Source organism: Manis pentadactyla, chromosome 1 (genome assembly GCF_030020395.1).
Source record: "Manis pentadactyla isolate mManPen7 chromosome 1, mManPen7.hap1, whole genome shotgun sequence".
NCBI classification, from domain to species: Eukaryota; Metazoa; Chordata; class Mammalia; order Pholidota; family Manidae; genus Manis; species Manis pentadactyla.
Window position 1 is genome coordinate 9,695,591 of NC_080019.1, and position 15,224 is coordinate 9,710,814.

Sequence of the window (15,224 nt, forward strand, 5' to 3'; positions counted from 1 at the left end):
GGGCAAAGTGAAAACTGATTAATTTGTGATCTCTGTGACATAACCAGGGTTAGTGCAAAATGCAATGGTGTTAAAATAAGGAAGAAAAGTAGAACAGATAAGAAGTTCTTACTGTGACTTAAAAGAAAGAGTCCAATTTGAGTAGTAGGATTTGGAAATCTCCATAAAGTCAGTGATCCTCATAGAATTAATAGAGGCTTCAGAATCAGTAAAGTTTGAATGAATGAATAAAACAATTGGAAGTAGTGACTGATTCCTGGAACCTCATGTAGATACAGGGGTTGGGTTGAGATCAGATTAATGTAATACTAGTCTGCTAACCTGACAATACTCTGGAATATTATTAGCTTTGTCTGAATGCGTTTTGTATCAAATTCTTGACCTGATTTTTGTCCCAGTTTCTCTTTTACATCATCTAGGTTTAGTTCTTTCTTAAGAAGAAGAAAAGTAAGAAAAAGATTCTAATGAAAGCCGGCTGACTGTACTATGAGTAATATAAGAAAATCTGTTTTGCTAAGGGAGTGACGGAATTCTGAAATACCTGGTTTTATATTTTTATGTGGGTTTGGCAAATGCAGTCTGAAAGTGGCTAATACGATACCCGACCTGGTGTTAATAGCCAATGATAATTCCATATGTACCACCTGCTACCTGTCAGGTTACACATTCTTTCTTTTTCCGTTTTTTGGCATGAAGGTTACATTAACTGTGAATATGGGTCTTCATGGCTAGAGAGGAGGCAAGCCGTCCCCCCTTTCAAGATGAACTAGAGCTTTGATGTAATTCTCATTTTGTTTTTCTTCAGTCACCATTTCTTCCCAACTCACCCTCCCTTACCTACTCTTACGTAGCCTTAAAAAGCACGACATGCCACCCTGAATTTGGAAACTGGGGAGAGAGAAGAAAGGAGAGAAAGAGGGAAGGAGAGAGCACGAATCACAAGAATAAACTAGCAGTGATGTTTGTGGAGGAAAACCCTCCTGCCAAAAAATAAAATCAGAGGAATTTCCTGGAATGTACATTGGAGGGGGAAACCCATTTGCCAAAGATGTGGATTTGTTCACTAATTGCTTTACACCTTGGTGTTTAAATGTCTCAAAGTCGCTTTTCTTTCCTCCGAATACCTTGTTGGGAATTTCTCAAAGCTAACTCTATGCAGGTCGCAATCGCTTCCTCTCTACTCCCTCCCACTGGTACCTACTTTGAAAGCGGCTGGGCAGAGCCGAAGAAAATATCCAAAACACTGAAACCCAAACCAAAACACTTGCCTATCAATATGTGGGATTTGCCTGGGGAGCCTCTGGCTCTGTCCATCTCTCAGCCCCGCTGCAGACAGCATGCAGAGCGCTTAGTCCAACACTGCATCGAGGTGGGGTGGAGGGACCTTCCCTTCCACTCTGAGTGTCATCATTAAGCCCTTTTTCTCTTTTTTTGCTTTAGAACAACAGACTTGCACACACTCTCAACTACAGAGTGACCAGGTTTCCTATGATAACCACTCAAAATGGGATCTAGGGAGCCTGAAAAAGAAGCATGATAGATTTCCATGATTTTTCTTGAAAGGTGAAGATATTATTAAAAATTTCCATGGCTGTTTGCACATTTTTTGGCAAGAAACTAATTCTAGCCTCTTTTTAGGGGTAGTATTCCAACAGTTGTGTTCCTCATGAGTAACTATGAAAGGCACAGAAAGTGCCCTTTCTTTTAGGCTTTTACAAATCTCCCTGAACCATTTAATCTCTTCAGATGGGGACCAAAGGAAAGGCCATGGTTTGGCTCGGAAAAACTGCCCAAAACATCTGTTTACAAACTGTCCAAGTAATAATAACATTGCTTAGCTCAGAAAAATTGTGCGGCCTTTCCCAGGTACTTTCAAAATATTTTTCTCAGTCCGGTTTCTCACAGCAGGAACCCCATAGGGCAGCTGTCTCAGGTTCTCCTTCCAGATTAAGGAGAAGAGATGAAGTCGGAGGTAGGTGCTTCTCATGACAGAGGCAGAGGTGGCCCCTCGGTTTGGCCCTGTGGCTTCAGTTCCCAGCTGTGGCCACAGGTCTCAGAGGTGCTGGTGCACTTCTTAACTTTCTCCTTGACTCTCAAGCTAGCTTATGTCCTAGCTTTGTCAAGAAAACATGTTGGCTGACTAGTAGTGAGAAGGTTTATTTGCTGTGGTAATGAACCTGGCAAAATCATTTTGCATTCTTCAGAAGAAATTGCTCTTGTGCGTAGTCACCATAAAAAACTGAACTGCAGTGCTAGGAAGTCAGGCACATTTCAAGTGGCTCTATCCTTCTGGCCTCACAATCTTTTGGCCACTGATATCAGTGATTTAGCTGAGTGGAAGGGCCAAGGAGCAATCTGTTTGCTCTAAAATCATATTTTTCCTCTCTTTGAGGGCTTACTAACTTCCCCTGTCAGAACATGCATTTCCCTCTTTGTCTCTCTGGATTTGTTCTCCATTTGCATGACTGTCTGTTAAGCTTACCTTGGCCTTCCAGATTCCCACCTTGCTCCTAATTTTCTAACAAGTCATCTTACCGCAAGCTCTCCTGATGCTGGTTTATTTTTCGGGTCAAAATTAACCTTCATGCTTGATTGTAAAACTATAGAGTCTCACATTTTCAAGCGCACAGATGCATACATTTCTTTGAGACTCTACTCTTCAGCATTAAAGAGGGGCCCTTCATTGTAATCATTACCGAATGGATACAGTACTAATGGAACTTAATTGTTTCCACTAGATGGATCTCGGGTGTTTTTGGCAGCCAAAATGAAAATGATTCCAGATACCATCAAAGGGGCTTATAAGCACCCAGCATGCACAGAGTGTTTTGATATACAGTGGAGTGTTAATATCATTATCTCTCCTAATACAACATACGGTTACTTTAATCCTCTCCTGCCTCTGTGATCTTGGAAGATCCGACGGATAGAAGGCAAAGAATAAAACATTATATACAAGGAGACAAAGGAAGAATTAGTCCCCATCCTCTGAATGTGATTTTTTTGATTGTTTGAATGTTGGCTTCAAATATATACCTCTATCAATACTGACTTCTGTATCTTCCATGCTAGTTTGAGTTTGTATGTGACATCAAACATACCTTTTCACACATGTTCTTTCCAGATTTTTTTTAACACTTACTTAGCAGTTTATAGAAGGAAGTGAATGATCTCCTCAAGCTGCTTACAAATTAAAAAAAAATCTGTGCTTATTAATTATGCAGGATTAGTCTAATTATAATTCAGCAAATTAATTAGCGACAGAAGGTGTTCTGAAACATTGGAGTACATTTGCATGTTAAATGGAGAGGCTAGTCTGTAATATATGTAAATTTATGCATGGCTTCATAGTTTAATTTAAAAATTTGCAGCTGCATATGGTATGGGAGCAGGTGAAAAGTCAGTTTTAGTTTAATGATGCTAACAAACATTGGATGGTGTCCTGTCTTAGCAAGAGAATGCACTCATATCTGCTAATCTACAGCTTTGTCATAAGAATATAACATTACATAGATGCTCAAGCTCAAGGTCATTAGTGAATGGACCATAGGTGCAGAAGGTATACAACTGAAAACTGCAGAGAGAAAGCCCTCATAGGAGGGGCCCAACTCTGAACTTCATTGGCCACTTTATCCAATTGTTCATATGGAGTCAGTCAGCCTTAGTTTGGGAAAGTCATGTTCCAGCCTGTGTAAAGGTAGATATCATTTTGTCTGACTGTTGTCTATACTGGCAGGTGTAAAAGAGTTGTCCAACCTTGATTCCCTTTCCAAATATTCACATTTGCACTTCATTTCAATTTCCTGGAGCCGTGGGAAAGTTATTACCGAGTTATGAATTAATGGTGGGGTAGAGAGTTTACACATTGGCCTCAACCATCTGGCAAAACAGTAAAACCAGCGGACCAGGCAACAGCAAAGGGCTCTTGGTGTAATTGGTGTTCACTGCTCAGCCTAGCATAGATGAGCTTCCCAGAGAGGGCAGAGCCGGGAGGGGGAGGGGAAGGCTGCAGAGGGGGAGAAGGGCGCTCAGGAAACAGGCCAGGAAGGACCCATTAGGCTGATGGCTGGCTAATAACTTCATTTCTCTCCTTCACGCGAGGAGTCATGGCATTAGATGGGGAAATAGATTTGTATCCTAATTCTGAAGTCTCACTAAAAGATGTGTTCTGAAGTCTGTCTGTAGTACATCCCATTTCACTCTTTTTTCCTTTCTTGATGAGAGGGGAAAGTAAGTGATAGAGTAAAAAGAGGATATGGGTTTAAAAAAAAAAGAGGAAAAGATCGAACTGTGCACATGGCAAAGAGCTCTCCAAAGACGTCGGATGGGAACCATCAGAATGACAAACATGCTCCTACTGTTGTGTTTCATTCCAGTTCAAGCCCAAAGAGCTCAATTACTATTTTCATTAATGGTGTCAGATTTTCATCCGAGTGCAAACACAGGGCCTTTTCCTCAGAGATGTTTTTTCCCTATGAGCCTCACGGTGCCCAGTAATGGAATTCAGGAGAGTGAAGATGAGTCTGAATATAGGGGAAACAAAAAGTCCCAGCATATCACCCCAGGTGCTCAGAAACTGTGGTGTGTGGCTGGTCTGAAATAAGTGGAGAATGGAAGTGGCTCTTTCTTTCTGCGCCTCAGCGACGGTTTACAGTCAATCGCTTGCCACTTGAGCCATGGGAGACATTCGCTTGAGAAGAAATCATGAAATGGCTTCGAAATGAAGTCTATCGATATGGAGTCAGAATTGCACAGTGGGGGGAAGTCGCTCCCTCCTGGCGCCTCAACGAATACGCAGATCCTGCTCGTGAGGCAGTGTGTTTGGTAACGAAGGATGTGTTGCCAAACTGGAAAGCCACTTCCAGGAGCTTGTAATTGGAGTGAACGTCAAATAGGAAGTGATTCCATCGGGCCTCTTGCCACTTAGGAACCCAGTGATTTTATCTGACCATAGTTTACTGGACACGGTGATGAGGGTTTTGACCCACCATCTTTTTGCTGCTGTTCTTTTCCTGCAGTCTGGTGTAACAGATTAATTCCATGTTCTTTTTCTTTTTACAATGTCTCTGCCTAAAAGTTAGGGGAAGATCATCAAGTGGGACATACATTAATATTGGAGAGACAAGCTGTGCAGAGGGAACCAGATTTGAATCATTGGCAGCTCCCCCTGGTATAATTTTACTTGGGAAATGGGCCATTTAAAAATGTGGTAGAGGAGAAGGAGTGTTCAGGAGAGGGGCATAAGCAGACCTAGCAGAGGGCAAGGAGCTAGCTTACCGGTGCCAGGCATTCACCCCAGCACTTTGCATGGGTCACTAATCCTCACTACTGGCCCAGGAGGTCAGGTTATAGAGGAAGAAACTGAAGGTCCCTCGTTTTTACAACAGACGTTAACAGCAAAAATAATAATAATAATAATAATTGCCGAAGCCTTGATGTCATGTGGAAATGGCTTGCTGGGGACACCCCAGTGAGCTGCCACATGTAAGCCTGAAATTACCTGCTGCTAAAGGAATCAGCCTTCAGGTCTATTTAAAAATCTCCAGTGTAGGAGTCTCCTCTGTCCCTCGGGTAATGCTTTCAAAATTTAGCTTTGGTGACTCGATTCTCAAAAAATGTTTTACAAGATTCAATTCAACTTTCAGCGCTCTGCGCCTTCCCCCACCCCTGTAGCCTTGATGGACAAGTGGCCTTGAATCGTTCCCGTCCACCGGAGCAGTCTTTGCTGTTGTTTTTGTAGAGGGATGCAGCCTCTTGGGAGAGTGGGTTCTTGCGCTGTCTGGTTTTCTGGATATCTGATAAACTTGCTTATCTTCCTCTCCATACTCCAAAATAGCCACAGAATTTCTAGAGAATTCAGTCCCTGGTAGGAGTGATAGACAGTTTTGTTTGTTGGCTTGTTTTGTTTTGTAACATGAAGAATGACTCTACTCTCGTTTTCAGAGAGATGAAAGATGGCAGGTTACCCTCCGTGAACTGCCGTGAGGCCCTGGTCCCCTGACATAAAGGGCTGGTTGGCAGTGCGCCCCACCTTTCCCTTCAGAAGAAGCTTGGCCAGGCTCTCTCGCCAAAGCAATGTTTTTCTAAGACTCAGACAAACCAGAGTTTTTTCCTCTCCTAGCTCTCCCAGTGACCAGCTGTTTGACCCGGGGCGAGTAACCTAACCTTTCTGAGTCTTGTTTATCTCCCCAGAAAATGGGGATGTTAATTCTCCTACTGCCAGAGTTGAGTGGACTAAATGAAATCCTACATGGCAAATAATATGAGGTCAATGAACATGGGCTACTTATTTATGATTACTATAATCATCATCATAATTAGTCTTTTAGCCAAGGCGAGTTAGAGAGGCCAAGTGTAGTTGGCAGTGAGAAAATTCATTGCTTAAAAAAAAAAAAAGTCTGTAAGGAGCTGAAATCTTTTGGATCTAAAATGGCCTTTCATTGAAACAGCCTAGGTGAATCGGTTTTAATGGTAATACAACCCTTCCATAGGGATGTCCGTAGATTAAAGATTCTGCACCTGTTCTGTTCATGAATTTGTATTTACATTTTAAGGTATTATTTAAATAAATGGATTACATAGGAAATCAGCTTATAAAAAGTGAGTATTTGCTTTAAGCCTAAAAAAGCCAGTCAAAACTTTAACTCACTCTGTCAATCTTCCTGGGCCTTCGTGCTGGTCTCCATCTTGGCCAGTAGACTCTAGTACTGGGCATTCTTAGATGCTCCATTGTCAAGTTTTTAGGATGTAACAAGAGCCAGTGGGGAGTTTGACCTCCCAGGGTCTGTGCTCTTGTGGGGTTGAGTGGGCTTCGTAAGGCCCTTAGAGGTTCAGGGCCCTTTGTGCCTGGGCTGATTCTGGAACAGCCCGCGGATTTATCACGGCCATCTTCAGGCCAAGGCTGGGCCCTGTGCTGCCCCTCACCCTGCTTGGGCTGCCTGCGTTTGGATTCCGTGGGAGGCTTTTTGGGGAGGAAAAGGTGTTCTCTCTGTCGTCGGAAGGTTCACAGAGGATTTTAGAGTTCGGATGTGGATTAAATCTGGAACACTATCGTGTTTTTCACTGGTATCAAGTGAAATAATTTATTCAAGGGTTTTCCTACCATGTGAAGCAGTGAGCAGCCATGTGGCTGTTCCTAAGGTGAGAAAATGGCCCCGTGGGTGTATCCATCCAGCCCAGCCCCTCAGTCTGCTTAGTTCCCCAAAGGGTGAAAGCTGAGGAGGACCCTGGGAGGAGAAAGGCTACTGCCCATTCTTTCAAATATGATTTTCTGATCCAGCCTGTCCCTACACTGGGTAGTTCTCAGAAATAACACAAGAGTGTTTTAAAAGAAAGAGGTTATCTTCTTTTCAGAAGCACACACAAACAGTGGAAGCCAATTGTATTTTAATTTATTGGATTCTGGGTTAGCAAAAGAAGGGTTAGTAGTTGATCCAGATAAAATATGTTTTGCTCAAAAAACAAGGGACACGGACCTTTAAGCACCTATGTGGTTTGTAAGGCCTTGTGGCCTCTGTATATGGTTGACTTTAGAGATCCAGGCTGCTTTTGTGGCCATCGTGGCAGAGAGAAAACTAGAGCCAGCACCCGCACACTTGGCCCTCGGACAGCATGAGGGTGTTCTCGTCTCTCTGGTGCCCAATATGTGGCCATGTCATCACAGAAGTGGTTTCCAGGGTAGGCAGAATTAGAGGGTTTTTCAGCAAGTAAGTTTCAAGGACCAAAGGTGGTTTACATGTTATTTTGCATTGAGTAAGGCTCTGCACAGTGGTAGCTATGACTAGTGTCAGGTTCACATTCCTTTGGTACACATCCCAGTCTAGTCTTCTTCTTGAAAGCAGCTTTCACACCTTCCACAGTAACTTCTAAAGATTTTTTGTATTACAATTTCTTAATTTCAAGGTGGGGGTAAATTGAATGGCCTCTCCCACAAATCTGGAGGAATATGCTGGGGTTTGTACTGGTAAAATCATTGGCTACAATCCCGGAGTCTGGTATGAATATTACGAGTTACCCTTCCTGTGAGTCAGAGACTTCCCACTGCCTCCACCCCAGGCCACTAACTCCACACCCTCTTTGTGCATCTAGGCTGAATCGCCGTTTCCATTTCAGAAGGGCTCAGGACAGGGCTAGAGCACCAAGGAACTCTCCTTCTCTTCTTGTATAGTGCTAAGGGCTCTGACGTTCCAGAGATTGGAGGGGCAGAAATTTCTTGGGTACTAGGTAATCCCCTGGGATCTTACTCAGGCCCATACCCAGGGGCTCTGGGCTCATCTCAGAATCTGAAGAAGCATATTTTGAATAGTTTGGTTGTGTGCTCATGAGGACAAAGATTTGGTCCATTGTGTTCACCATTGTGCCTAAGTCTTCATGGCACGTACTACACACTTAATAATTGATCGAGTGAGTAAATATGTGAATCCAGTAGGCATTTTCCATAGTAAACATTTACTTCCATGCAACTATTTTTGGCCTAATGTTTTCCTTTTGGGGTGCTATTGTCCCCTCACTCTCCAGGAAATCAGAATTCTTCATGTTATTTTCCTTTAGCATTTTTCATATCTTGTGTTCTGAAGGTTTTTTTTTTTTTTTTTTGACATTTGGGGAAGACTAAGAAACTTTATTACAGAAAATAAATGCACCCAATGTCTCCAAACCCATCAGTGACAAAAACAGACACACAGGAGACAGACAATAGTCGCTACATCACAGCCTTGTTCTTTCCAAAGGTAAAGCATCATGCAAGAACAGGGTGAGGGGAAATGGTTTGCTTTTCCTGTAAACAGCTATACTGAGATATAATTTACATACTATAAAGTTCATCCTTTCAAAGTATGCAGTTCAGTGGTTTTTAGTATATTCACAGGGTGCGTCTATCATCACAATCTAACTGGTGCAGGAAACACCAAACACCAGCTGGAGCTTGCTGCCAGAAAGACCCAGGTTCAAATCCTTGTTTCTGCCCCTTACAGAGCTGTATAATCTTGAGCAAAATTTTTAATTCCTGGTGCCTTTGTTTTTCCTAGTTAGGCAGTGATCTTCACTCATAAAGTTGCTGTGAGAAATAAATGAGGCAACGTATACCAAGCATGTGGCTGGGAGCATGGTACAGAGTAGGCATTTGGCAAGCCTTCTTTCTCTCCCCTGTGTGACCCCTGTCCCCTTCAGCTGCTGGACCACACAGGATACTGAGCAGAGACAGAAATGGCTCTGATCTGTGACATTCCTAAGCCCCCTTCTGCCTCAGAAGCATACAGAAAGTATCCTAAGGAACAGTGTGTCTTGTTGAAGCATGCCCATCCAGCTGGGGGTACCACCAGCTCTGGCCAAGGCATCTGCCAACATGTCCCATTTTCTACCCATCAGCCTTTCCTGAATAGTTTTCCTTTACAGTCGCAGATCAGTGGATCTGACCTATCTCTCAGAAAACTCCTGCCCACACCCCTACTTGGACTTCAGTGAGTCATAATCTTTTTTGTCTTTAATGGTTTCTTCTTTAAATGTAACCGTTTCTGGAAAAGTTCTCAACTCGATGCATTTTTCTCAACAATCACAGAATACCAAAGTTGGAAAGGAATACTAGAGATAATCCACTTAACCCTTGTTTTAAGGGTTGAAGAAACTGAGGCCCCGAGAAGTGGGGTAAACTTGGTGACATAGTAGCTGGTAGCAGGTCAAGATTAGCACACTGCCAGCATTTAGTAAATACTCGTGGAGTGAAGGAATGCCTTTGGGCACATCATGTTGTCTCAGTGGGCCTAGGAGCTGGGTTGAAATCCAAGCGCTTGAGTTCTCATTTGGACCCCACCTCTTTATTCCTCTTGGTCTATAAAAACAAAGGTAAACCCTGTAGGCTGTTTGTGTTCACCCTTAAGGAATATATCGGAAGCCTTGCGAAGGGCGCCACGCTCAGTGGTTACGGCATTCACGCAGTCACCAATGTTTGGAGAAAGGGGGAATAACAGCTTCCATCCTGATGAGAATCTGCACGTTTGGTCTGAATCTTGTAATTCCTTTTGGTTTCCCATTTCTGAGTGGAGAGAGCTGACATTTTCCAGGCAGCCCTGGCTTCGGAGGGATCTAGACCCAGGGGATTTGTCCCCTGAAGTTACCCTATGGTTAATGGCTGGTATGGTTGGTAAAAGGGTCTGTTCCAAGCCTCTGAGCACTGTGGGAGGAGGGGCTGAAGGGGAAGGAGAGGAAGACATCGGTAAAAGGAAGACAAAAAATTGGAGTTGTCATTAAGCCTCAGAATTCTTTTAAATTAATTCTTAGGTCCACCTATGAAGTATCCAGGCCATAATTTCTGCTGCGGGACACTTAGCAGTAGCTGTGCCTTCTTTTAGGAAGGACTCTGTGGTGTAAGAATTCTCTTTCTCTCTCTCTCTCTTCTTGGACTCCCTCCCGCCTCCACTACTTTCTTTCCCTTTGTGAAGGGAATGTTCTGTCCTTAGTGTGCATGGGGCTGTGGAGGTCACAGACTCAGACCCCAACCACCAAAAGAGTCGAAACTGGGCGTTTACTATGCAAAGAACTGTTAAGGGTCCTAGTTTAAAATGAATAAACCCTTTCAGCAGGTCCTTGTTTCCCTAAATTATTGTGATTTTATGTAAATACTGTCTCCTTTGCATTTGTCCACCTACCACCCTACTCATTTAATAATGCCTTCCTGCACACGAATGTTTTCACCAGATACACTTTGGACAAAGGGTGGGACCGGGAGGGGACAGTATAACACACCCAGAATGCATTATTAGAAGCCCAGGTGTGGCAAAACTTTCCAAAAATCTAAGAGTTAGTGGGGAAAAGCCCTGGGTTTGGATTGAGTGGAGAAAAGATGTAACTCACTGGTGGGGCTTCAGAGGGGCAATGTGGTGTGCAGTGGGGGCTGTTGTTCGGAAAGAGACTCAAGTGTGAAAAAGGCAGGTTTTGAGTATATTGTGAGAGCATCTCCATGCACGGTGGGGGGGCTGTAGCAGAGATGTTGCTCTGAATGCACAAATGAAAAAAATGTTTCTGCTTAAAAAATAAAATGTTTGAATTCTGATCAATCTTTTCTTAAATATAAGCACCTCTCCTTTTTAACTCGCTCTGACTGCTGTGGACAGACTTTCACGGCAGTCTGGTGAGCAGAGGCATCAGATGGTGACTTTGAGTTCTGTGGGGCCTTCCCTCTGCCTTGTCATTCTGGAGGTATAAAGACCCCAGACACCCTTATGGCGCGGGAAGCAAAGCCTAACCTCCCACCCCAGAAAAGATCCAAGAGAGAAATGAAAAGCAGGGGTCGTAAAATAATGAAAAAATATTTAACTATTATTTCCAAATTCACACGCAACCATATTCACAGATAGGGGTCAGGAGGACTTGGCCAAATATTTTTAGCAAATGCAGAGTAAAAGGACCTCAAATATAGAAGATGCTCTGAAGAGTGCAGTCCCCCTGTGGGCCCCCTTATCATTTACTGTTTTTCTTTCCATCAGGTTTTTTTTTTTCTTCTGTAAGTGCTAAATACAATTAATTGGAGTGCTTTCCGATTCTTTTGTGTGATTGTTAAAAACATTAAAATAAGCAGCAGGTCACCGTGACAGCATCGCACCAACATGGTTTCAAACTAGATTTTTTTGAAGCATTGTTGATTTCTACTTATTTTTGTTGGTAAATCCCGGGGAAAATGTATATCTTTTCCTTTAAAGTTCTAATTCAAGGCATGGATGTGAGAGTTCTGGAGGGACTTTGGGACTGCGGTAAAATTTCGTTGTCATAGTAACAGAAAGGGAAATAGGCCTAGCTCACCTGGGACTTTAACACTGCAAAAGCTGGATTTTTTTTTTAAGGAGAAGGACTCTGCAAGTGAAATAAATGAAAAACTTACTGTATTTTGAATCAAAATTCCAAATAGGAAATAGGTGCATGGCTGAAAAGGCCATGTCTGCCATTTTTCTTGGTGGTTATGCTTGTCTGATTAACAATGCTCACTTTCAAAATTGTAGAAATAGTTTATTTAGGAGGATCTTGGCTTCAAAAATATGTCTTAGGACTGATAACCTTGCGCCGCTGATTCTGTGTCTTTGTATTTGTCTGGATAAGTGCTAGAAGGTCTGAAAACATTTGCTTTTGTTATTAATTATAAAATGCCCAGCATATACCTGCACAGACTGACTCTGTCTTTGGATGGGAACATGCTATTTTCTGATGTATATACATTGGTTGAGAATACCAGGCTCCCTTTGTGTGTGAGGGTGTATGTGTGTGGTGTGTGAGCATGAAGGGGTATGTGGCGGGCAGAAAGCCACATACGGGAGGAACCCTGGGATGTGGGACTAAGTCACGCCATTTTTAACCTCAGAGCAGGACATGTGGCACAGCGGGAGTCCCTGCTGCGGTTGGGAACCTTTCTGGGGGATGGTGGGGGTGCAGAGAGAGAAAGTACCCGAGCAGCCCAGGGTCGGGTGTGCAAACCAGAACTCAGCTTGGGAACCCTGGCGCGATCCTTAGACTTGCTTTTGATTGAAAACATCCAAATTTGCAAATTGCAGAGGGTCAGCAATGTTCCTTCCCAGGCAGGGCTGGCTGAAATTCCCCAGACCTGAAATACAATCACTTTCAAACCCAATCCAATATAATGCAGATATAGTCTCTCTTAAAACAGGTTCCCTTAAAAATGTAACACATTGCTTTCTCTTCACAGATTCTTTTTAAAATTTTTCCTCAAGTGCAATCAGAATTGTTTGAAAACAGCAGGAAACCCAAGGGACATGAGAAGGTTTCAGGTAAGGGGCCTGCTGTTCTTTCCCTCTAAATAAGTCATCCTGTTTTCTCTCTCCTTAGCACGATTTCTTTCTCTTTTTTTTTTCTTTTTTTCCCTTCGAGGACATTATTTACCGATGCTGCTAACAATAAAAAAAAATAACTGTAAGTGATAAGCCTCATCAGATAGCATGGAGGGTTTCTTCGTTTTGTAGTGTTTAGGCCTTCTGCCTCCATTGCCAGGGCCCCAAGGGAGGACACGACCCATGCTGGAGATTTGATTTTAAGCCCTCAGGCTGCCCTTCACACACACAGCTGCCCACAGCAGGAACCGTGTTCTTGATATTCAGCCACCTTGGGATTTTTCAAAGCAGCCTCTCTGTGCTGTCTGCAAGCAACAGCCTCTTCCTCTGCTTTCCCACCGATTAACCATTCAGTGGTTTCTCTCGGACGCCCCGGGAAAGCAGCAGCCCAAACAGACGTGGTCACTTTAAGATCGCAGCATGACAACAAGACCCACGGGACAGTGACCCAGCTGCCTGGCAGTTAAATCTGCCACCGGTTTCATCACCCTTGCCACCGATGTACTGAGGATGCGAGCTAATAAAAACACAGACAGGCGAAGTGTGTCAGGGTGGAGATGAGAGGAAGTGCAGCCCCTCTCGGCCCCCTTCCTCAATCCTTGAAGGACCCATAGTTAAGCCACCGGCCGCCCTGCCATTCATGGCCAAGCGAATACGTAGCGCTCCCTTCCCCAAAGAAAAATTAAACATACTTTAAACAATAGCATTCAAGCTTGAGACTTACAAAAAGAAAAAAAAAGTCCTGGTAGCAACGAGAGAGGTGGGGGTCTCTAGCCTGTGGCAGGCGAGGAGAGGGCGGTTCTGGAAGGAGGTGCAGGAGCCCGGATCCAGGGGGATCCCAGGTCTGATCAGACTCCCTCCACCAGACACTGGCTGTGACGCGCTCACCTCTGGGTGCTCGCTCCGCACTTGCCTTTTTGAAATTCTTAATACTTTCTGAACAACGGGCTGCACATACTCATTTTGCACTGGACACCATAAATTATATTTTTGCTCCTGCCTGACACTCAGAGAGCTTCTGTGGTTGGGGAACAGAGCCATTAAAGAGTTAATAGGGGACATAGGCACACACACAAGGCCAGAGAGAACTACTTTGAGAAAAAAAGCTTTTTTTTTTTCTCTGCCACATGATGGCTATCAAACTATCTTGCTGGGATTGGGACATTTTTGGCTAGTTATTTGACACTATTAGCAGCCTCTCTTAAAAAAGCAGAGCCCTCCTTTCCATCATGCGTATCTTTTCCCCAGGCTGTATGATAGGAAGACAAATAGAAATAAAATGAGCTTCCTTGGGGATCAAGCAGGAACACTGCATAGAGTGGAAGCTTATGGTGCTCGGTGTTCCAAGTGGAAACGTAAATAATTTCAGTCCAAAAAAGTGTGAAATTCAAAAGAATTCCAAAGGGCCTTGATGACCCAAACTTAGCTTTCACTTCTGGAAGAAATGGACAGTGAGAAGGGGGGTGGCAGTTTGGATTCTTGCCCCCCACCCCCACTTTCATCTACTCCAAAGACTTTTAAATTTGAGAATACTCATAAATTTAAAGAGGGTTTTAATAGAATGCCTTGTCATTACGTTTACCCCAAGTTTTAGAAATGTGTTCACAGAGCAAATGCATGCTAATATTGCCTCTACTTCTGTTATTTACTAAGTGAGTTTTTCAATGTGCATGAGTCTTCAACAAGGATAGAATGAATATTTCTGATCTTAAAATGTTGAGGAATTCTCAACCTATGTGTAAGTATTTGACTTTTGCAAAGACAAGAGAAATTTTTGTTTTTTAAGTTTCTGGATTCTGACTGTCTTATTTCTGGCATACAGCTAAAGTCAGTTGGCATTTTTTTTTGCATTTTTTATTGAGAAAAAATTCATATAACATATCATGCACCATGTTAACCATCTTAAAGTGTGCAGTTCACCGGCTTTTCGTATGTTCACAATGTTGTGCAACCATCACCACTATATAATTCCAGAATATTTCCATCATTCCAAAAAGAAATCCCATACCTCCCAATTCCCTTTTATCCCCACCCACTGGCAACCACTACTCTCTTTCTGTCTCTTTGGATTTGTCTGTTCCGGACATTTCATACAAATGAAATCATATAAATGTGGACTTTTGTTTCTGGTTTATTTCACTCATCATAATGTTTCCAAGGTTCATTCATGTTGTAGCATGTGTCAAAATTCCATTCCTTTTTATGGCTGAGTAATATTCCATCATAAGACTATACCATGTTTTGTTTATAAGTACCTCAGTCAAAGGACACTTGGGTTGTTTCCATTTTTTTGGCTTTTATAAATAATACTGCCATGAACATTTGCGTATGAATTTTTTTGTGAATAAATGTTTTCACCTCTCGAGTGTATACCTAAGGGTAGAATTTCTGGGT

The 15,224-nt window shown here is 43.0% G+C and overlaps 1 protein-coding gene across 2 annotated transcripts in view; it reads left to right on the forward strand.

The window, feature by feature from the left end:
• EBF2 (EBF transcription factor 2) overlaps window positions 1–15,224 on the forward strand; it is a 179,902-nt gene that overhangs the window by 112,991 nt on the left and 51,687 nt on the right. For both annotated transcript variants that reach the window (XM_057486386.1, XM_036889114.2), the window contains exon 7: window positions 12,689–12,770. In XM_057486386.1, coding sequence (XP_057342369.1) covers window positions 12,689–12,770 — 82 coding nt within the window. The remainder of the gene's footprint in view (window positions 1–12,688; window positions 12,771–15,224) is intronic.